Source organism: Emys orbicularis, chromosome 9 (genome assembly GCF_028017835.1).
Source record: "Emys orbicularis isolate rEmyOrb1 chromosome 9, rEmyOrb1.hap1, whole genome shotgun sequence".
In the NCBI taxonomy this organism is placed as follows: Eukaryota; Metazoa; Chordata; order Testudines; family Emydidae; genus Emys; species Emys orbicularis.
This window is the reverse complement of record NC_088691.1, coordinates 106,307,194-106,328,887: the sequence shown is the minus strand read 5'-3', so window position 1 is coordinate 106,328,887 and position 21,694 is coordinate 106,307,194. Positions and strand designations below refer to the sequence as shown.

General features: G+C 59.2%; 2 protein-coding genes across 2 annotated transcripts; both read left to right on the top strand.

Annotated features, from left to right (window-relative positions):
* The first annotated feature begins 1,020 nt into the window (after positions 1 to 1,020).
* On the top strand, positions 1,021 to 2,808 carry LRRC15 (leucine rich repeat containing 15). The gene has a single exon (XM_065411274.1). The coding sequence runs from the start codon at positions 1,027 to 1,029 to the stop codon at positions 2,806 to 2,808; it is 1,782 nt and encodes a 593-aa protein (XP_065267346.1). The 5' UTR covers positions 1,021 to 1,026.
* A 9,314-nt stretch (positions 2,809 to 12,122) lies between these two features.
* On the top strand, positions 12,123 to 13,769 carry CPN2 (carboxypeptidase N subunit 2). The gene has a single exon (XM_065410235.1). It carries the CDS (start codon positions 12,123 to 12,125, stop codon positions 13,767 to 13,769), a length of 1,647 nt encoding a protein of 548 aa, XP_065266307.1.
* Positions 13,770 to 21,694: the final 7,925 nt, after the last annotated feature.

Sequence of the window (21,694 nt, the reverse complement as noted above, 5' to 3'; positions counted from 1 at the left end):
AGGAACTGTAACTGGCTTTAGTAACGTGTACAAAATCTGTACCACAGAGCCAAGCCAGGATCCTCTGGCCCCGTTCCCAGGCAGCTAGGCCTCTGGGTGCTACAACTCCCACAGAGCAGCACTGCTCAGTCCAGGTGCATCGTGTGGATTTTGTACTTCCTGTGGAAGCATCGGTCATTGGCCACTGCCAGCAGCTCCAGGGCTAGAGGGCTATTGATCTGTTCCCAAGTGACAGCTGCCATGTGTCTATTAGCATCCTCCCACTGAACCCAGGTGTGAAGGTGTGTGGCTGGCCCTCGCTGCAGGCGAGGGGCTCCCGGCGCGTTGCCACCCTGGGAACGGGGAATCTGGAGCATCCTCGCCCCAAAGGCCCTGTTCCAGCCGCAGCGGTAGTGGGAGAGCTCCCTGTCGCAATGTCGTCTGCCTTGTCGTCCCGGCGCACACGGGGAGGTGGGGGCAGGTCACGGGCGGGGCAGCTGCAGCTGGAGCCCAAAGATGTTAATAAAGGAGGTAGCGTGTTCTAGTGGTTAGAGCCAGGACTGGGCACCAGTGGATCTGAGCTTTAACCCCAGCGCTCCCACAGACCTGCTGGGCCCTTGTGCCAGTCACATCCCCTCTCCACCCCTCAGGCCCCCTCTGCAAAGTGGGGGTAACAAGGCCCATGTCTGTAGAGCCCTGCAGCCCCTGAGGCCACGTGCTCTATAGCCGCTAGGGACTTCTCACTCCTTGCTAGTATAAATGTGTCTCTGGGGGCTCTGTGTGTGTCACCCAGATGCTGGTGGCTTCTAATCTACCCAGCCAGTGCAGGGCATCTCTGCTTGAACGCTGGTTCCCCAGCTGGTCTCGGGTTTCCTCGGCCTGTTCTGTGTATTGTACGGTAAGCCCAATACACTGCTGCAGCCCTCGTGCTGTAAGAGCCGGTCTCTGGTGAGGTGATTGATGGCCCTAGCGACCGCCTGACGTTCGTGCAGCTGATGGGAAAGCATGGCCGTTGAATGCTCTCTGTTTGTTTTGCTTCCAGGCCCCATGGCGCTGACAGGCTGGGTCCCGCTGCTCGTGGGGTTTCAAGTCCTTCGCTTGGCGCTTGGACAGTGTCCTGAGGAATGTCAGTGCTCCAAATCAGCCCAAGTGGTGTGCTCAGGAGCAGAGATCACGCAACTTCCCAGCCCCATCCCCGCCAACGCCATGAGCCTGCAGATAATCAACACCCGCATCGCTGAGCTGGGGGACACTCCCTTCGGCAACGTCTCCATGCTGATTGCGCTGAGAATTGAGAAGAACGACCTGTCTCGGATCAGCCCCAGAGCCTTCCAGGGCCTGGCTGCCCTGCGCTACCTCAGCCTGTCCAGCAATAAGCTGCAAGAACTGCCCGTGGAGCTCTTCCAAACCTTGGGGAAACTCGAATCGCTGCTGCTGTCGGGCAACCAGATCCTGCACATTCAGCCCTCCCACTTTGCCCAGCTCAGCAACCTCAAAGAGCTGCAGCTGCACGGGAACAACCTGCATTCCCTCCCGGAGGGGGTGTTCGACCGGCTGCCCAGCCTCACCAAGCTCAACCTGGCCAAGAACAGCATCGCCGCCCTCCCGGCCAAGGCCTTGCGGAGGCTGCCGAGGCTGCAGGTGCTCCGGCTGTACGAGAACCAGCTCCGTGAGATCCCTGCGGGCGCCTTCGACAGGCTCCGGGAGCTGCAGGAGCTGGGGCTGCACCAGAACCAGATCAGGCGCCTGTCGGCCGGGCTCTTCGCGCACAATGGCCAATTGCAGAAGCTCTTCCTGTCCAACAACGTGATAGCAGCTCTGCCCCCGGGGGTCTTCCTGCACCTGCCCGAGCTCTCCAAGCTGACGCTCCATGGGAACGCGGTGCGAAACATCGCCCCTGGGGCCTTTGGGCCCATGCCCAAGCTGAGCGAGCTGTGGCTCTATGATAACCAGCTCACCACCCTGCCAGACTTCGTCTTCAGCAACCTCACCCAGCTGCAGCTGCTGGTTCTGAGCAGGAACCAGATCCACACCATCTCCACCTTTGCCTTCCAGGGCCTGAGCGAGCTCCTGGAGCTGTCTCTGCACACCAACGCTCTGCGCACCTTGGACGGAGCGCTCTTGCAGGGCCTGCCCAAGCTGCAGAACATCTCCCTGCAGAACAACCGGCTGCGGGCCCTGCCGGGGGACCTGTTCCAGAACGCCACTGGGCTGCTGAGCCTCCAGCTGCAGAACAACTCCCTGGAGAACCTCCCCGCAGGCCTCCTCGATCCTCTGGCCCAGCTGCGCCACGTGAAGCTGCACGACAACCCCTGGCGTTGTGACGCCAGCATCCTGGCGCTGAAGAACTGGCTCCGAGTCAATCAGCTGAAGGTGGGGGACAGCCGGCCCGTGTGCGCCCTGCCGCTCCTCGTGAGGGGTGCCCCAGTTGTATCATTTGATGAGGGGCACTTCTCCCCGGAGACCCCTTCTGGGGCCCCGACATACGGGCCAAACCCCACCTCCTTTGGTCACCCAGAAACGTCACCCTACGCCCATCCATCCGACCAGGCTCAGGAGAAAGTTCCACCAACACCCTTCAGCCCCTCGCTGGCCAACCAGCCAAGCGCAGGGACGGAAAGTGGGTCCCTGACCAGGCCACCGGCCGTCCCTGGCGTCACCCAGAGGGGGCTGTGGGGCCTGACTCGCACTCAGAGCGGGGTGGTGGTCGCTGTCATCACGCTGGGCTGCCTGGCTGTGCTCTGCACGCTGGTGGGGCTGGTAGCCTACAGCTGCAGGAAGAGGAGCCAGGTGGTCCTGATGCAAAGGAAGGGGCAGAACAAAGCATAGGCTGGACACCGTGAAGCTCTGTGCGGATTGCGTTGGCACTGCAGAGCCCCCCGTGTCCCACCCCCTCAGGGCACGGCAAGTGGGTGTAGGGCTGGGAGGGGGGAGGATTTCAGTCCATACGCTACCAGCAGGCCTTACATCAACTATAGTGACTGGGGCTAAATTGCCTTCCTCACAGACTGACCCAAACCTCCTCACCCTGCCCTGTAGGCAGAGCCTGAGGCCTGTTGTCCCCACTGCATCACTGTGGCCCCTGTGGGTGCCCCCATGGGCCCAGCCTAGGCACACAGGAAGTAGCCCCCCCCCCCCATGGGCTCTCCATGGCCTGCCATCCCATGAGTGGCACAGCTCCCCCTATGCGCTGTGTAGTGGGGTCAGCCTGGGGCCTTGGACATAGGCCAGAGGCACCAGACGCTGGCTCCCCCCAGCAGCTCTGCGGCAGAGCCGTGGGCGCGTGAGGAGGAGTTGGCGCAGTCAGTCCCTGGCCCTTCGTCCCTCTCGCTGTCCCAGCTCCGTCGCCTGCGAGGGTCCAGGGCTCTGCTGGGGAAGGGCTAGGGGCCTGCGAGGAGCAGGGCCGGCCTGACGCTCTGCCGGGCCTCTGAGCTCCCCCCACCCCAGCGCCACATGCGCAGGGATCCGATGGCCATGGCCCTGCTGTCGGGACAGGGCAGGCAGTGGCGGCTCCGCACCCAGGCCAGCTGGGCGCGGGGTCCCCAGAGCCGCACACTGACTCTGCTGGGGCTCGTGCCCAGCCGTGACACAGGTGTGTCATGGCAGTGTGGGTCCGTGGGGGTGCCCCGGCCCTCCCTAGCTCCCGCTCCCGTCAGCCCTGGGACAGAGCTGGCCGTAGAATCAGACTCCGTACCCGCGAGCCGCTCGCAGAACCAATCAGCCCAATTCAGGCAAACAATTATACTGCATGGAAACTCAGGAAAAACCGGGCAAAATCCGAACGCCTGGTGCCCCGGAAACGCTGCGGCCCAAGGTCTGGGCTGGATCGGTGCGTGTCTGCCGTGCAGTCAGCGGGGGTGGGGTCCCTGTGCTCCCGCACTGCATGCTGTTCGTTATGGAGCATGGACCTTCCTGTTTTTTCACCTCTCACCACCCATAACTCTGACCCCCACAGTAGTGCCCAGTGTCTGCCTCTCCCCCGATCGCTAGGGCACAACACCCCCCCTGCTGTCATCCCCCCATTTCCAGTATGGGCTGGAATCCTCACCTACCACGGCTAGAGCCATCTCCCCACTCCCGAGCCGACCCCCCCGCCCATCGTCTCCTTGTGCTTCCCCATTGACCTGTCTGTATCCACCTGTTGTCTCTTGGCCAATACTTAGAGTGTGAGCCCTGTGGGGCAGGGACCCTCTGTTTGCTCTGCGTTTGTACAGCACCTTGCACAATGGGTCCTGGCCCAGGGCTGGGGTTCCTAAGTGCTACAGCAATATGAAGAATAAGTGACAATAAAATATCACTGACCCAACCAAACTCCCCTCTGTCTGGTCACTAACATCTCCTCTCACTCCTCCAGACACCGGACTCTGGGAGCCGCCTGCCGTGAGGCCCCAGGCAGCTGCATCTACCCCACCCTCCGAAGCACACGGTGACTGAGCGGGTCCAACAGCTCCCTGGCTCTCTTGGTCAGAGGCTCCTCTGATGTACTCGGGAGAGCTGGGGGGGGTCGGTGTACAGTGGTAAAACAAAACCTCCAGGCCCATTGTTTAGAAAGCAAGGGCCAGAGCGTGACCCTGGTGATGCCGGCTGTAAATCCACGGTAACCCCACAGACCTTACTGCACTCACGCCGGATTTACACCTGAGTCACTGAGGCCAGACTCTGCCCCTCCGGGCGGAAGGCTCTGACATGCGCTGTGTCTGCAGTGGGCGTTTACTCCGCCGGAATTGGGAGTGGCAAGAAAATCTGCCCAATGCTGGTAAAGCGCCCAGGCTGATGGCTGGCACTGCCCCAGAGCGGGGCTGGGCACGACCTTTCAGCCAATGGCATGGCACCATCAGCTGGGCTCCCTTTCCATGCCAAGCACGCCACCCACTCCTTGGCACGGCTTCTCCCCAGCCCGGGCCTGGCTCAGTCTCTCCCCCTCGTGCTCTGGCTGAGCGCTGCCAGCACATCCTCTTTATTTCACAGACCTCAAACCAAAGCCCTTCGCCTGTCCTGTCATCCGCCTGCGGTGCTGGAGCTCCTCCTCGTGTTCGTAGCCCTTGGCCCTGCTCTGGTCAGCAACGTTAGGAGCACCTCATCCTTCCTTCCCGCGTCCATGTAACTCTCACTTCCTGGTGCTGGTGGTCTTCTCCAGGGCTGCGTACTTCCCCCCCCGGCTAGCGTACTGACCACAGCGATCTTTGCGTGTCTATTGCCGCTGTCCGAGTGACACGGTCGCTCCCTGTAGTGCGCGGCGCATAGCTGCCCAGGCTGGGGCCTGCTCTGCTGCAATTTGTCCAACAGACATGCCCTGGCCTGAGCAGTGATTTTTGTTTCAAAGCCAGATTCCCTCCCCCGCCCTCCCCCCTTTTAGTTTCAAACCCTAATTATGGCTAAAATTCTGGCCGGGAGGGTGGGCTAACTGGAAAGCATTGGCAGTGAGCTGGGGACAAGGGTCAGGGTTCCCCTCACTGCCCTCCACCCAGGATAGGTGTGACGCTCTGCTAGGACACCCAGACCCGTAAGCCGCTGTGTTGCCTCTGCCTCCGCAAGGGTGAGCTTTGCTGGGACTTCGCCTGCGTGTCAGCGTCCTGCCACACCCGTCTGTCCGCCCCTCCACCTCAGGACTCTGGCAGACTAAGCCTGGCTGGTAACACTCAGTGAACCCAGTTCCCGAGCTGCCTCTCTGCAGAGTCCGGTCTCTCTGCCAGGCGCCCCACAGAAATGACCCACGGCTGCTGTCTCCGGAGAGACCGTACACACGCCAGCCCGTTCGGCTCCCTGCGGACTCACTTGTTACTTCACCAGACCAGCACGGAGACGGCTGAGAGAACAGCTAGTACGTTCATTAATAAAGCTCAGAGATTGATGTGATACTAAACAGAGATAATAGAAACTGCAAATGGTTACAAACAAAATCAAACAGGCCCTTCAGTGTCTGTCTGTAGCAAGCTACAATCGTCCCTCCGCAGCTGCCTCGCTGCCATCCGGCCACCAGCATTTCCTGGCCCTGCATCCACCACTCCCAGGGTGCTGTCCCCATGGCGACTGAGGGGTTCCCTCTCCGTCCTTTCAGTGCCCAGTGACTCTTGGAGAGGTAGGCCCTTGATAACGGCTTCTCCCCTGCTGCTTGTGCAGATGCCAGGCTGTGTCCCGCTCGGGCTGGGGAATTTGTTTCTCCAGGTGTTTTAATCACTGTTTACCTTAGATGTAAATGTCCTTCCATTGTCTCTGTGCTCAATTTACAGGGGAGACACAGGCAGACGAAACACCGTTCCATTGTCTAGGGCAGGCTGGCATATCCACTGCCTCCAAACCTATGTAAAGAACAGACTTCCAGCATACACACACACACACGTCTTTACCCTCCAGCTGTGCAGACGGCGTGCACTGACAGGTAGGGGTAGCACGTCACCAGGGGTTAGGTGATGCTTTGCTCGATACACTTTTAAGGTCCAGAAATACTGTATCCAGTCAGGTGACTCAATTGCTTCTCCTCTGGAGTGCTGAGCCCTGGTCTCTCCCTGCGGTGTCTGCCCCGATTGGCCCCCGGGACGGTGGGGCAGCTGCATCCCGTGTGGCCACGTCGGAGGCAGCCGACTGGGAAAAGCGAGCCCAGAGGGGCAGATATGGAGGTGCCGTGGCAGAGCGGACACCAGGCTGGATCTGCCTCCCCCAGGGTCAGCAAGGCCTGCTGTGTCCAGCGGGTTTCACCCCTGGCAGACAGCACGCCCACCGCTGTCCCCCCCAGCCCATCCATTGCTGCAGGCAGCCCTGTGCTCAGCCAGGCCTCCCCAGGGGCTCTGCCGGCTGAGGCTGCAGGGTGGGCATCAGGCCATGTCCCAGCTGTCCTGGCCATCTTTGGGGTTGCGCTGGCTGCTTGCAGGCCCTGCCCCTCGTGCCACAGCAAACCCTACACTGCTGGTGGCCGTCCTGCCCTGGCTCTGTGCCAGCAGGAGGGCACTGGCTGGAGGAGACCGTGTGCTGATGGTGCCTATTGGAAGCCAGATTTGCTCTCCCCCCCCCCCCACCTCCTCCTCCTCACTCACACAGTGGGGTCAGCACAGGTCTCTGGGGAGAAAAACTGGTGTAAGAGAGGGGGAATGTCTTTATTAAGCGTAAGCAGGGACCCCACCCCTGGGTTTGCTTGCCCTGACACTGACACAAGACTAGCCATGGGCACCCCTGGAAGCGCTAGGGCACTGACAGGGAGCGGGTGAACGTCCAGCCACTGAGGCCTGTAAAGAGCCCTGTAGCTCTGTATGGCCCGCCTCCCGCGGTGATTCCTGCCACAGCACCTTCCCTTCAGGTTTTATTCAGAGGCACACATTTGGCTGTGCAAAGCCACCTGCAAGCACGTGAACGTGCCCTGTGCCCGTTCGGTTCCAGCCCTGCCCGGTAGGTGCGACACCCTCTCCTATTGGCGCGGTGAGTGGCCGTGTCACTCCCAGAGTGGTTGGGGCCTTCGCCTGCACGTACGAATAACCTGGCGCGACCGTCAAGTTTGGAGTTATCTTCTGGTCCTTAGCCAAGAGTGCGGAACACACAGCTCCGGCGGCTGAGCTCAGAGTAACCCCCTGGCCACTGGCGCCAGCTGGGAATTGCCGCAGCATCCTGACACCGGTGGAGGAGGCGATTAGTGCGACAAGACTCAGGTGCGTGGGCTTGGCTGACCCAGGGAGAAGGATCTGGGCATTTCTAGCTCACTGGGAGCCAGTGCCATGTGCTAGCTGTGGGGTAGGCCTGTCTCGAAATGGGTCAGAGAACTCCGTGCCAGTCCCGATGGAGAATCTCATCCCCTTTTGCTCGCACCAGTGTTGCGCTGGAGTAGTGCCCTCGACGGCAGTGGTGCTCCAGTTGACTCACAGCAGCGTGAGCGAGCGGGGACTCACCGCACTGCTCCTCTTGGGCGTTTAGTTAGACCTGGGAACTGAATGGTTATGCGTGTTAAGTGGCGGCAGGGGGTTTCACCACAGGGCAGAAATTACATGGAGCCCAGCACAGCTGAGAGGAAGCGGTTGCTTCACGTTAACTCAGCTGACAAAGTGCTGAATCTGGTTTTTCTTTTTCTGCTTCTACAGCAAGAGACGCTTCCCACCTTCCATGGCCCGGTCTCACCCCGCAGAGCGCAGGAGCTAAGAGGCACTTAAACAACCCAACGCAGCCGGGGGCTTAGTCTGGCTTTAGAAAGCCAGTTCCTGATGGCTAGGGTAGGATGTGACTGTGACAGAAGGAACTGAAAAAAATACGTTTTGTACAGCAGCAGCTCCGGGCATCCAGCCAGCTGGTGACACCTATACAAGAACCGCCCTTACCAGACAACTTCCTCAGGTATGTGACCGTCTCCCCGCAAGCGACCCCCCAGATTTACTAAATACAACTCTAGCCCTGGTAGCTTAGGCAACTGTTTTTTCTTGGCCCTTGAAGGGGGTCCTTTGAGCGAGGACTCACTGACAGGGCCTGGGGAACAGGGTGTCTCTCTGGCCATATCACAGCTGGCCAAGATCTTTGCTCTCCCACGCCAAGCAAGCCTGGGGGCTGGATGTGAGGCTAGCCGGGGGTCCTGAGGGCTGCAGGAAGCAGTGCTGGCTGATCGGGAGATGGTGGTTGTCTGTCTGAACTCTGACAGTGTGCCCAGCCTGGCGCTGGGGGCTGCGCTGCTGGACGGGGGATGCCTTTCGGATGAGATGTAAAACCAAACCCTCAAACCCTTGTGGTTTATTAATCCCGTGGAACGTTCTGCAAACTCATCAGTGTTCGTGCTAGTTCCTGGCCAATTCCTAATAGCTAGGGACGGGGCCGAGCTGTGCGGTTTGATGTCGATGGGGCCGAGCTGTGCAGTTGTTTAAAAGGCCTTAACAGAGAAATTGGGGTGTGGGCTGGATTCAAGCTTCCCCAAAGTGTGTGTGGGGGGGGAGGGGGGGTGTGGGGGTTGCAGTTTGCATCTGGATTTCTGTCTCTAACGGTCACATTCTGCATCCCTCTCATTTCCCCTTTGGTAGCAACAGGAGAAGTTACTGGTCACTTCTTCCCCTAAAAGCTTTGGGTGGTGTTCTTGTGTCAAGCAGCTGCTGCCTTCCCCCCAGTGGTGGCTGCTTTACAGGGGTGGGTGAGAGAGAGATCCCTTTACCATGCAGGCAGTTTGTAAAAAGTTTTGAGATCCTCCTGAATGAAAGGCGCCCCATAAGCATCAGATTTGTATATTCTACCCACTTTGCTAGGCCCATTCTTGAGTGAGCTTCGTGAAAGTCGAGGGGGAATTGAAAAGCGTGGCTGGCTGCATTCTAATATTTTTAGAAAGGGCTGATGCTGGGTGTTCCAGAAGCTGTTCCCCCTCATGGAAAGTACCTTTGTTTTGGGGGAGCTGGTCAGTGGTTTAGTTTACTGAGAAGCAAGGCGTTTCTCTCTGCTCACGCCGACGCGCTGAGTCTTTTCAGAGCACTCTCAGGATACAGGATGTTGTTGATGTGAAGCAGAAATCACTGGCCCCACCCAGGCTGAAAGTGCTCGGTCAGCTGCCTCCGTGTCCCTTGCAGTAAACATGCTGCCGTTTGACGGGGCAAATTCCTCCTGCGAGGAAACGGCGGAATCACGCCCGCTGCCTGGCTTGGTTGGACGGTAGGTGTCTGCATTGTCATTCCTCTCAGGTGCTTGGGACCCTGGGTTTGTTGGCAGGAACGGGGACTTTTGCAGCTGCTTTTGGCTTTGCATGAAAAGCTGCATGGGTAGTAGAGCTAAAAAGGGTGGGTCAAATCCAGCTCTGTTGCCCTGGTGTCAATCCAGAGTCTCCCTAGTAAAACCAGGGGTGTCACTCCAGGTTGACAGCAGTACCGTGGAGAGCAGAAGTTGGCCAGATATCTTGTCCGTGGACTCGTGCATGCTTTGGGATACTGCAGATAACAGCTGGGTTCTGGAGGCGACTCATTGCTTGAGGGGTCTGAAATCTCTGTCGCTGTCTGATTCCATCGGGAAAGTAAAAGATCACCCAATGTTGGCTGCAGCTATTCAGCTCACCCAGTGTGGTCTGGGAAAGGGAACAAAGGTTCATCTGATAGCAAGGGTTGTGCAAAACTCAAAGCCCACCATGTATTTGCACGTTGGGGAAAATGTGACATGGTTGGTGGGTTTGTCTGAAATGTTAACTGGTTTCTATAGATGTAAGTGTGAGCAGCCCTCTTTCTGGCTGGGTATTGTAGCCCTGAGCTACAAGAGTGCAGGGGTATTTCACACGTACTACTGGACAGACGTGTCGATACCGCTAGTTAACCTGCCAGATGTATGTGCAAATCAGAGCATTGTGCTTGCACTCCTGGCAGTGCACATACAAAGTTAGGCCACTTTGCCTCTGCACAGACACCCCCCTACAATCTCACTAAATGTTTGATGCTGAAGTGTGACTTGTAAATGGAAGGTTTGCACAGAACACTTTACAAAAATCCATCGAGCGTATCGCTTCTGTGACAGACCTCCCTGATTCTGGCTGTACCTGCCTACCTGGGTGTGCAGACGTGTGCACGCACACTGCTACACGTGTGTTCTAAATCCCTGATTTATGCACACGCATGGCAAAACAAGTGCCTTGTACACCCGCAAACCAGAAATTTCCAAATGCAGACAGAATGGTACTGACATAAAGCAGGTGCATCACTGAATGTGTGCGATGCCTGGAGACCCATTTACAGAAAACCAGCCCTAATGGGGCAGAGGTTCATCCAGCCTAGGTTGGCATCTCTCCATTAGTCACTGGGGCTCATGTACACCTGCTGAGGATCTGGCTCACTGCCCCTGAACTTTCGTTAGACACTCTAGTGTAGACCCATTCTACAGAACGTCCCTTTTACTAAGGGTCGGGTAATGCAGTTATGTACGTAAGAGCGACAGGCGCCTTGTCGCAGAACAGGTATATTCATAAACGTATCAAGTGTCTCACTGTGTCCTCCTCAGACGTGGTAATAAACCCCAGCTGGACGTTTACTTTCGCCCCTCTGAATCCCTCCTGCTCCCCACACACGCACGTTAACTAGCCGTGAGGCCTAATCCCTCCTCACCGCTGATTTCAAACGTCAGTGGGAAACGCACACTTGTGGGGCCGGCCGGCGCTGTTCCCCTGGTGTGAGGCTGCTGCTGACTCAGCGTCACTCGCCAGGAATTCCCCCGGTGTCGCCGAGCGCAGCGTCTGGCCCTCGCAGCAAGAGGCCTGAGGGATCCTTCCCCCTTCCTGGCACAAAGCCCGGATGTGGTTCTGCTCCCAGCCCAGCACATGGGTCTAATAACAAACACTGCGTGAGCAGGGGCCAAGGAGACGTGGCAGAGACAAACCCCTCTGCTTTGAGGAGAGGGGCAGATCTGGGGGGGGGCCCTGGGCACTCAATCACAGCCCTTATGGACACACATGGGCGCCGGCTGCTTCACTTAAAGGTGATGAGCCAAAGAAGACTTTGACTTTGACGGCACCAGTTGTGTGGGCGGCTCAGAGCTCCCTGCGAAATACTGAGGCAGGGCTGAGAACGGGGCACTTCCTCTGGGATCACACGCCCAACTGCAGCCCCCCCAAACTGCTTGGGAAAGGCCTCGCGACGGCTCCGGGGCAGAACGGGGACTAGAACCTTGGCTTGCTCCTGCCCCTGCCTCGGGCCTGTGCTCCTGCCGCTGCGTAGCCGGGGGGGACCTAACCTGCCTCGCATGTCACTTCCCAGCGGCTCTATCGGGATTCCCGCCTGTCCCCCAAATCCTGCCCCTCCCCCACCCGGCTGGAGGGAGCTGCCTGCAGTGGGGGGCGGGCGGGTGTGCAGGATTGCGACTTGGGGCCACATGCAGGGGCTGGGCACCCAGTGGCTGCCAGGTCGGGGGGAGGCTCCCTGCGGAGCTGCAGGGAGAAGTTTTTGGGGTGAAGCCAGTCGATCCCCAGAGGCAGGGATTGTTGGGGATGAGGCATTGCTCATGGCTGTACCGTGGGGAGCCTGTGGCGATGCCTGGGAGCCTGCCCTGCCCCACGGTGGCAGAGCTGAGAACAGCCGACCTCAGCTGTCACTCAGAGCAACCTTTGCCTTAAAGGAAATGCTGCAGCCTCTGGCCAGCTCCCGCTTTCTGTGACTTCTCCAGTCCATCTGGGAAGGGGCTGGGCTGGGGCTACTGACCTGTGTGTTTTTCTCTAGCGCAGGATGATGTTTCCCAGACCCCTGCTGCTGTGTCTCCAGGGCCTGCTGCTGGGCAGGTTTGCCCAGGCCTGCCCGCCCCCCTGCCAGTGCTACGACGGAACAAAGGTGTTCTGCTCCGGGGCGGAGATCTGGGGCATCCCCGAGGGCCTGCCGGGCAATGCCACTCAGCTCTTCTTCGTGGAGACCTCCCTCACCACTGTCGAGAGTGGGGCCTTCAGCAACTGCAGCAGCCTCACCAGGCTGGTTTTCCTTAACAACCCAAGCCTGGCCCTGGAAGCGGGCGCCTTTGGGGGGCAGCCCAGCCTCGCCGAGCTCGAGGTCTCAGGTAGCAATTTGTCAGCCCTGAGCAGCGAGGCCTTCGGCAGCCTGCTGGAGCTGCGCAATCTCTTCCTCACCTTCAGCGCCCTCCGAGGCCTGGAGCCAGAGCTCTTCAACTGCATGCCCAGCCTGGAAGCGCTTCACTTGCAAGGGAACAAGATAGAGACCCTGCCCCCCAAGGTCTTTTCCCCGCTGAGGGGGCTGAGGGTGCTCGACCTGTCTCACAACCCCATGGCCCAGGTGCCCGACCGGCTGTTCGACCCGCTCGCCCTGCTCCAAGTGCTGAAGCTGAGCGACATCAGCCTCACCCGCCTCCCGCTCGGCATCTTCCGGCCCCTGAGGAGCCTCGAAGAGCTCTCCCTGGATAGGAACGCGCTGGCGGATCTGCCCCCGGGAGCCTTCTCCGGGCTCTCCCGCCTGCAGAGACTGGAGCTCCAGCACAACGCCCTCACCAGCCTGCGCCCCTGCACCTTCTCCTGCCTGCCGAACCTGGACGTTCTAAACCTGGAGGGCAACCGCCTCTCTGCGCTCCCCGCCGGCCTGCTCCGGGGCACGCCCAAGCTGGGCCAGCTCTTCGCCGCCTCCAACCGGCTGGAGACCATCCCTGAGGGGATCTTCAGCAACCTGTTCCAGGTGCGGACCATCGTGTTCTCGCACAATCAGCTCACTCACCTGCCCGCGGGGGCCTTCAGAGACCTCTCCAGCCTCACCACGCTGCAGCTGGACCACAACAACCTCACCGCCCTTGCGGGGGACACCTTCCACAACCTCCTCAGCCTAGAGGTGCTGGATCTGGCCGGGAACCGCCTGCAGGCACTGCCCGAGGGGATCTTTGACTCCAATGACTACCTGCTCGGCGTGGCCCTGAAGGACAACCCCTGGGTGTGCGACTGCCGGCTGGCCTCTCTCGCCAGCTGGATCCGGAATTGGTCTGCGCCCCTGAACTCTCAGACCTTCTGCGCAAGCCCTGACCGCTTAAAGGGATGGGCGCTCCCAGCTTTACCTCAAGAGCAACTGGTGTGTCTGGCTGCTCCGGGCCCGGCAGACTCCTCCTTGTCCCCGGGAGAGGCAGAGCCAGCCCGGGCCCCGTGCACCTACAGTGACCCCGAAGGCACCGTGCAGCTCGCCTGTGACACAGCCGCATGCCACCGGTTAACTGTCAATCTCCCTCCACAAGGGGACTCGACTGGCCAGGGACTGGCCTACGATAGCGACTGGGTCTTGAATTCCAGCTGTGGCACAGTGAGGGTCCGGGTCACCATCCGTGCCAAGCCAGGAGGGGCAGCAAGGGAGGAAGAGGGTGTTTCTCACCCCCCCCGTTCTGAGCCCTAGGCCGGAGCTCTCCCCAATGGGCTGGTGCCATTAAACGTCACAACCGAAGTGATGGGTTGTTATTGTTCATCTCATTTCTCCCCTGCTCTGTGCGTTTATTGTCCCCGAGGCGCTGTCTGAGAGCGAGGCGTTGGTACGGGTTTACGGGCATCTCTATGTATTGGCTGTAGCTCAGGTTTCATTAAATGCTATTCCTAGTTCAAAGTTTCCCACAGTAAAGAACGTGCAGCTGCTCCCAGGGTGACGCTGCATCCCCCGTCCTGGCGGCCACCAAGATAAATACATGCAGGGCTGCAGCTATCCAGGGTGTCCCTCAGACATACCAGCAGGAGGGGCCTGATTCTGACCTCACTTCCGCGGGTGTCAGTTGGGAGTGAGTTATTGAATAGCCAGGCCCAAGGCGCCAGGGTATGTATGGTCTATAGCAGCCGTAACCCAGCAGGGACTAAGGACAGAGCAAAGGGGCAGGGGGGCACAGAGACGGGGCAGGGGGTTCAATAAGCAATCCTCCTCTCTTCTGCTCAGCGCGTCTGGAAATCAGGCCCCGGTCTCCAGCTGGGATGCTGGAGTGTGTGTGTGGGTCATGCTGTCTGGAGCGGTTCACGACTGTTTGCACCAAGCTTGCCGCAGGCTGAAAGCCAAGACCCCAGACTGGCTGCATGTTCTACAATTCGGTGTCACCAGCCCAGTACAGTGAACACCTGGAGCAGTGTAACCGTCTTACCAGACAGTCCCCTTGGGCACTCGGGGATAAATAGTCACTCATACCAAGGATGATACCATATTCAGGTTGCTCCCAGTCCCAAAAGACCATTCACTTACCCCAGGTCAATTTGTATCGTCGACCTCACACCAAAGACAGCACTGGTAGCCAGTCCTGTAACAAACTAACTAGGATAAAGGAAGAAGAGAGTTAATTACAGGTTAAAGCGACAGGCGTATATACACCAGTGAGTGTCAGTCTGTGGGCTTGTCTACACTTGCTGTGCCGCTGTAGCACTTAGTGAAGACGCTACCTGTGCTGATAGGAGAACGTCTCCCATGGGCGTAGTTACGCCACCTCCCGAGAGTTGGTAGCTGTGATGCCGGGAGAAGCTTTCTTATCCACATAGTACGGTCTGCACTGGGGGGAATCACAGCGACATCGTTAAACCGACAGGAGCTGGCAGTGTCGCCGAAGCCTCCGATTCGAAAGGTGACGGGGTTGTAGTAATCTGGCAGTTCAAACGGTATCCTAGGGCTGACCCTGGCCATGCAGCAGGGCATCTCTCTGCTTATGTCTAGGACTCTTTGCCCCTCCGAGTTCAGACAGCATCAAAGAGATTCAGTTTCTTCCTGACAGGGATTTTATCCCCTCCCCTCCAGAGTCCTCGCCCCTGGGATGAGTTCATGCCCAGGTCTCTCCTTGCTGGAGGGAGTGAGGACTCCACTCCACGGGGCCTCTCGCCTTTGATGCTAACAAGACCTCATTGGCCTTCCGCAGGCTGAGACTTTACCTAACTAATGCTGCTTCTCCAGTGTGGTGAGTTACACAATGCCAGAGGTTTACAACCGACCAGCAACAGAGCTACCCCATGGGCTAGCGAGGTTCTAAGGGAGAGCAAGACGTGCTGCATCCTACAAGCATTTCGTGAAGTCTACCAACTTCACAGCCAATCCCTAGTCTGATCATGCTAACGCACAGGCAAGCAAGTCTGTTTCCAGCTAGGACTTTGTAAGTTTTCAGGCCTTGGCATGGTCTGCCAGCGTCACAGGGGCGGGGGAGGAGTATTGGGGGTACGCAGAGCAGATTGCCGTATTGTGACAGTGACTTCCCATCTCCGGAATGGAGGCTTCGCTGTACATTCCTGGAGTGGGCTGCACACCCAGAGGCTCTCCCCGTTTATCTGTGCGCAGGCTTGGGATGGACGTGACAGCAGTCACGTGAGGCCGGGACCCAGTGACAGCCAGCCCTGTGCCAAGGCCTCCAGCTAGTCACCTGCTTTGCCATTCAGTCTCCCCTGAGCGTCGGTCTGGTGAGGGCTGGTGTGCTGTGCCGTGTCTGGCCAGGTGGGTGATGCTCTTCTACCATGTCATAAACGTAGCGCAGAACTGTCCCTGCCCCTCACCCCCCGCTTGGTGACGTCCCTCGCTGAGGTCCCGCCCGCGGCTGTGGCTGGGGAGCAGAGGACACCAAAGCAATTTATCCGTGTGGAATGAACGAGTGCACGTGTCAGTGCATTCCTTGTACAATCATCCCGGGGGAGGGCATCTGCCTGCATGGCTGGCCTGGACGACACGGGGTCCCCCCGCTGCACAGGGCTTTGTTTAATTCAGCAGTAAAAACGACAGGCTCTCTGGGGCAGGGCTTGTACAGCGCCTAACACCCTGGGCCCTGGCTGGCTCTCTTGGGCACTAAGCTAATACAAATAATAACCACCCCCCTGCCCCTGTTTTTACTGCACGGCACTGGCTGCCTAACCCGGCCCCGGAGGGTGTCTCTACCCTGCAATCAATCCAAGGTGTGACTGCAGCTCAGCTAGACGTACCCTGCCAGCTTTACCCGCGCTAGCACGCTAAACCCAGCACTGTCCATCCAGGGGTGCAGGCCCCAGCTGGGCGTGTCCAGCTGGCGCGTCGCCGCTGCTCTGTCTAGCTGCAGTAGCCCAGGGAAAGCTACCCCCGCTGCAGTCACACCTCTGAGCGCAGGGTCGCCAATACCCAGCGGGAAAGGGCAGAGGGTGGTTGGGCAGGGGGCTGGTGAGGGGTTATAAACCCTTTCACCGGCAGCTCCCCGGCTCCGATGCTGTTACCACCTGGTGGCTGGTGTGAAGGGAGCTGCTCCGTCCATGCCCACGTGCTGCCGAAAGGGGACAGGGACGGAGCTCACTCGGTGACCGTAGCACGGGCTCCTCCAGGGCCGGATTGTGCACTGCCGCTGCCCACGCTGTGCAAGGAGCTCGCCGGTCGCCGGGGCCCCGGTCCCATTCACTGCGGTGGCGCCACATTCGCAGGGAGGGATTTTTCGAAAGAGTAAAGTAGATACAAACCTTGTTTCTCTTGGGCAGTTCTGTGCTGTCCGGCCCTGCGGGCCCAGAGTCTGGCACTGGGGTCCCACTGCACTGCACCGAGAGGAGATTGTGTCCCCTGCTCTCCTGTGCGGCTGCTCCCCCCCGAGCCTGGCTGAGCCCCCGGGCCGTTTCCAGCCCCCCGAGCCTGGCTGTGCCCCCGGGCCGTTTCCAGCCCCCCGAGCCTGGCTGAGCCCCCGGGCCGTTTCCAGCCCCCCGAGCCTGGCTGAGCCCCCGGGCCGTTTCCAGCCCCCCGAGCCTGGCTGTGCCCCCGGGCCGTTTCCAGCCCCCCGAGCCTGGCTGAGCCCCCGGGCCGTTTCCAGCCCCCCGAGCCTGGCTGTGCAAGCTGTAGGCAGGTCAGTTACTGATGAACCTAACTGCGCTTTATTGCTCTACTGTTCCCAGTTTCCTGGCTGCTGCCCCAGCCCCTTGCAGCCTCAAGCCCTGCCCTAGCATGTGGTGAGTGTGCCCCTGCCATCCGGATCCCTCCCGCCGTGAGGGCTGGTCTGCACCAGAAAGTCAATTCGGATTAAGGCAGGTTGTGAATTGAAAACTCCACTAGTGACTCCAGAATAACCCCACCTGGCTACACGCCGGAGAGGAAGGTTATTCAGAGGCCTGTGCTGCAGCGCCATCTCGTGGCCAAAAGCAGGGGGCGCCGCTGAAATGGAGACAAAGATGATCGTCTGTAGAGACATGGGCCCCCAGGACCCCGAACAACCTCTTCCGCAGACGGGCGGGAAGCCTGCAAGCTCTGGCTAGAGGAAAACCTGTGTTTACACTCACCCCATGTTGTGCGCCTCCCCCAGTTCCTTCTCGGCTCCAGGCTGCCCCGCCAGGAGGGCAGTGCGGCGAGCAGGGAGCTGTCTGGTGGACAGACACCACTGCCCTCCGAGCAGCCGGGAGGAGCTGGTGCTGGTGCTGTGCCCGCCAGCCAGGGCTGCAGACTCCATGGGGGGCCCTGTCGCTCATGGCCGCTCTGCATGGGAAGTTATAATTGTACCGCTAGAGTTAAACTGCTGCAGAGACAGGGACGTAACGCCCGGGGGGGACCCTCTCGTTCTGCCCGACGTAACGCCCGGGGGGAGACCCTCTCATCCTGCCCGACGTAACGCCCGGGGGAGGGGGGGGACCCTCTCATCCTGCCCGACGTAACGCCCGGGGGGGACCCTCTCGTTCTGCCCGACATAACGCCCGGGGGGGGACGGGACCCTCTCATCCTGCACAGGAGTGACATGTTCTGGCCTAGCTTAAAGCCCTTCCAAAGCGACCTCAGATGAACTGGAAAAAGCCATTTATAGCAGAATGAGCGTCCCCACGCGGCGTGCTGCTGTAAGGATGTCGGTTTAAATTCATGCCCTCCCTTCGGCTGGGGTAACTGCCCCACGCAGAGGAGCGCTCCGAGACGCGGGTACTGGTGGTTGCTCAGTGACCACTGTGTGTCCACACCATGCAGCACATGGACACCTACCCCATCTAGCTAGAGCAAAGCCAGCTTGAGTAACAGCAGCAGTGAAGCCGCAGCGGCGTGGGCGTTGGTTGCTCGGGTACGTGCCCGGGGTCCCGGGCAGGAGGGGCGCTAGCCCATGCACCCGCCCAGGCTGCTGCGGCTTCCCTGGGTTGTTACTGGATCTGGCTTTGCTCTAGCTAGCTCGGGTACGTTCACACATGCAGCAATCCCACCTCCTGAGAGCCATGTGCACAGGGCACATGCCAGCCAAGAGTCCCTTGGCCCAGCCTGTTCTCCACACCCTGCCGACGCTGCGTTACTAGGGCGCTTCCGAGGCCTCATTTAAATCAAATCCTTTACACCAAACCCGCCACTTGACCCCTCGTTCCGCAGTACCTGGAGTGAAAGGGTCACAACGTGTGTACACCCCCAGATCCCGGGGGGAGGGGAGGGGCATTGTGGCCTGCAGGTAAATGACCCTGGATTTGATCTCAGTTAGGACCGGCTCATGAAATCGTGAGGAAATTAACAAATACTGCAGAGCAACTGAAGCTCCCTTGTCAGCAGCCTGATTGAGTTCCAACTCCTCCCAAGGAGATGTGTTTGTCAGGGAGGGGCGGGGTGGACACCTTCCACCCCAGGTTCTGCAAGCAGGGCCCCTGGCTGTCTGTCGCGCCACTGCTCCCTGTTCGTGAACGGACGTTCATGCAGATATAGGCTTTCTCGAAAGGAGCGCTGTCTGGGCCAGGAGCTGAGCTGGTGTAATGGTGGTGCGGGTTACCCAGCTGTGGTTCTAGCAGGGAAGCACTAGTCTGTCCTAGAGCGAGACTTGATCTTGAACTCTCCTGCTGGTTGCCCTTCCTGTTCTGGACCCCCTCTCTGTCCCCCTGGCACGTAAGTCACACAAACCAAGGGGGTAACCTCCAGCACTACTTCTGGTACCTCTGAATCTGGAGCCAGACAAAATCATTGTTTTAATGCCCAATATAAGCCAATGATCTCATGGATTCTAAACTGGGAAGAGAGAGGAACGGATTTAATTTTTCTTCATAATTAACATTTCGAAACGTCTTGTTTTTCAGTGCAATGCACCTGGTTTCCTTTTCCTTCTCTCCTGCCAAGCCCTTAAGTGCAAATGATACAGCATGGGTGAAAGTGAGCATGGACCCCCCCAAAGACTACCAGGGGGTCTACACAGGACCATAAAAATGATGTCAATGCGATTCCAAAGGCTGCAAGGTCCCGCACTCCTGAAACACCCTTTGTGCAAACCGACACATTGGCGATAAGATTAAGACAGTCGAGGTTGGGGGAAGTGGCTGGGTACAGAAGAAAGAACCGGAGGTTCTGCCAAGTGCCATGGCTGTTGCCCCAGAGGCTGGTGGCTGAGTCGTGAGCTACAGAGAAGCCGAGGTGTGGAGTGACAGGCCAAGGGCCAAGACCCCAGAACCCAAGTACCTCACCAGCAAACTGAGCGGTCGTGAGCCCAGCTTCCAGCACCATTCGTGTCTTTCAGAAATGTTGTCAGGGCCCCAGGCAAGGATTCTGCGTAGCTGGCTTCTCCCCGGGAAGGCCTTGGAGGTAACTAACATGGGCCTCCAGCCCCTGCTCTCTACACCCATCTCCCCCGGGGAATGGTTCGTGCTCTTGCACTGGGGCTGCGGGGGTGCCGGCTGCTCCCCGTTCCCATTGCTGCCGGTGAGAGCCCTTTCCATGTTTGCCAAAGGCACCACGCGCTTTCCCCTGCCTTCCAGCTTCCCAATTACAGCCCCTCACACTCACGGCTGGGTGGTCAGTGGAGCAGGAGCCCAGGGCCTTGTGGTCCTGAGCTGAGGAGGTGGAGGTCTGTGTGTGGAGTTGGAGGTCCTGGCTTCAGTCCCCACGGATGGGGGCTATCGCTAGCCGTAAGACGCTTTGGGTTGTGACAAGTAGGTGTCTTTACGGCTGCCTTGTGACTGCCCCTCCTGCGGCTCCGCTGGGTGCGCCAGTGAACAAACAGCTCATCATCCGGCCCAACATCTCGAAGAGCAAATGAGCTGAGCCCCCGGCCCCCTTCCCACGTGTGAGAGACGGGATGAGCTGTGATGCCATCCTGGGGCACTCCGCTGTGTGCAGCTGCCCTAGCCCTGTCGCCTGGCACTGAGGGGGGCAGCGGGTCCTGGCACAGAGTTCAGCCAGATGAAAAGACCAAGTTAAACGGAGACGGGTGAGCACCCTGAGTCCCACAGGGGAGCCCTAGTTCCCCCAGCCTGTCCCCAATGCCGTCTGCTCCCCCTCCCCTCCCCAGCCACCTCCCCCACACAGCAGGGGATACTGACACAGGCTGGACGGAGGGGAGACCAGCCGAGGTGGGCTTTGCACAGGGCCCCCGGCAGTATTTGCAGGCATGTAACTAACAAGGGCAGCCCAGTGCCCAGCGCCTCACTCACGGACACCGGCCTGCTCCGTCAGTAGAGCCAGGCCCTAGATTGCAAGGGACCCTGGGCAGCTCGGGCACACTGCTGCCCCTTTAAACACGGCCCCCCCACAGGAGGCCCGGTGCAGGGCTCTGGGCGTCCCAGAAGGGCGGATGGCTGTGCCCATCTTGGTCTCTGGGAATTGAGTCCATCTGCCCTATCCTGCAGCGCCCACCCTCACGCTGGCCATCGTGGTGGGTGTCTCGTCCTCCCCCCCCCGTGATGGGGTCCCTCTGGTGGGTGCTGTGTGTGTGCACCTCACCCCGCCCCCATTGTTTGCAGGGTGGCTGAACCCAGGGGGCTGCTGGTGCCATTCACCGGCATCCCTGCTGCTGCAGCAGACTCAACCGGGCAGCTCCCCTGCCTCCAGTGCTCGCTTCGCTCAGACAGGGTCTCCTGTGACAATGACAGCGCCTTGCGGGAGGGGAGAGAGGAGACTGGGAGTGTGTGAAGGGAGAAGGAATCTCTGCCCCATAGGGTGTGTGCACAGCCCGTCACCGAGAAAACGGGCAAAGGTGCTAAGGGAAAACAAGACAGTGCGGGGACTGGAAATCTTCTGACAGGGCTTTCTGCAAAGAGTCGCTAGATGGCACCAAACAATAGCCAGTGACCTTGTTCCTGCCTGTCCACGGGCTACTGAAATTGTGATGCTCCAGCTCCTGACTTTATCCAGTAGCTTTACACTGCACCATGCACTTCGCTTAGCAGCAGCGAGAGGAAAAGGCTGCAGGAGATGGAAATAGAGACTAGCAACTCTGGAAGTCCTGGCATAATCCACCAGGGATGGACTGGGATGGCACAAAAATAATGGGCAGTTATTGGGACAAATTACTTTGGGTCGCTCTGGGATTCTCTACCACAGGCAAAGCGTTCAACTCATTGCCACAGCTGAGTCTGAAGGACTTTTTTCCCTGTTGGTCCTGGGGACTATGGGACATGGAGGGAGTCCTGCATGTGGTTCAGCCTGGGTTT

Coding starts and splice junctions, on each gene's coding strand:
- LRRC15 (XM_065411274.1), top strand. CDS start 1,027: ATGGCGCTGACAGGCTGGGTCCCGCTGCTCGTGGGGTTTCAAGTCCTT.
- CPN2 (XM_065410235.1), top strand. CDS start 12,123: ATGATGTTTCCCAGACCCCTGCTGCTGTGTCTCCAGGGCCTGCTGCTG.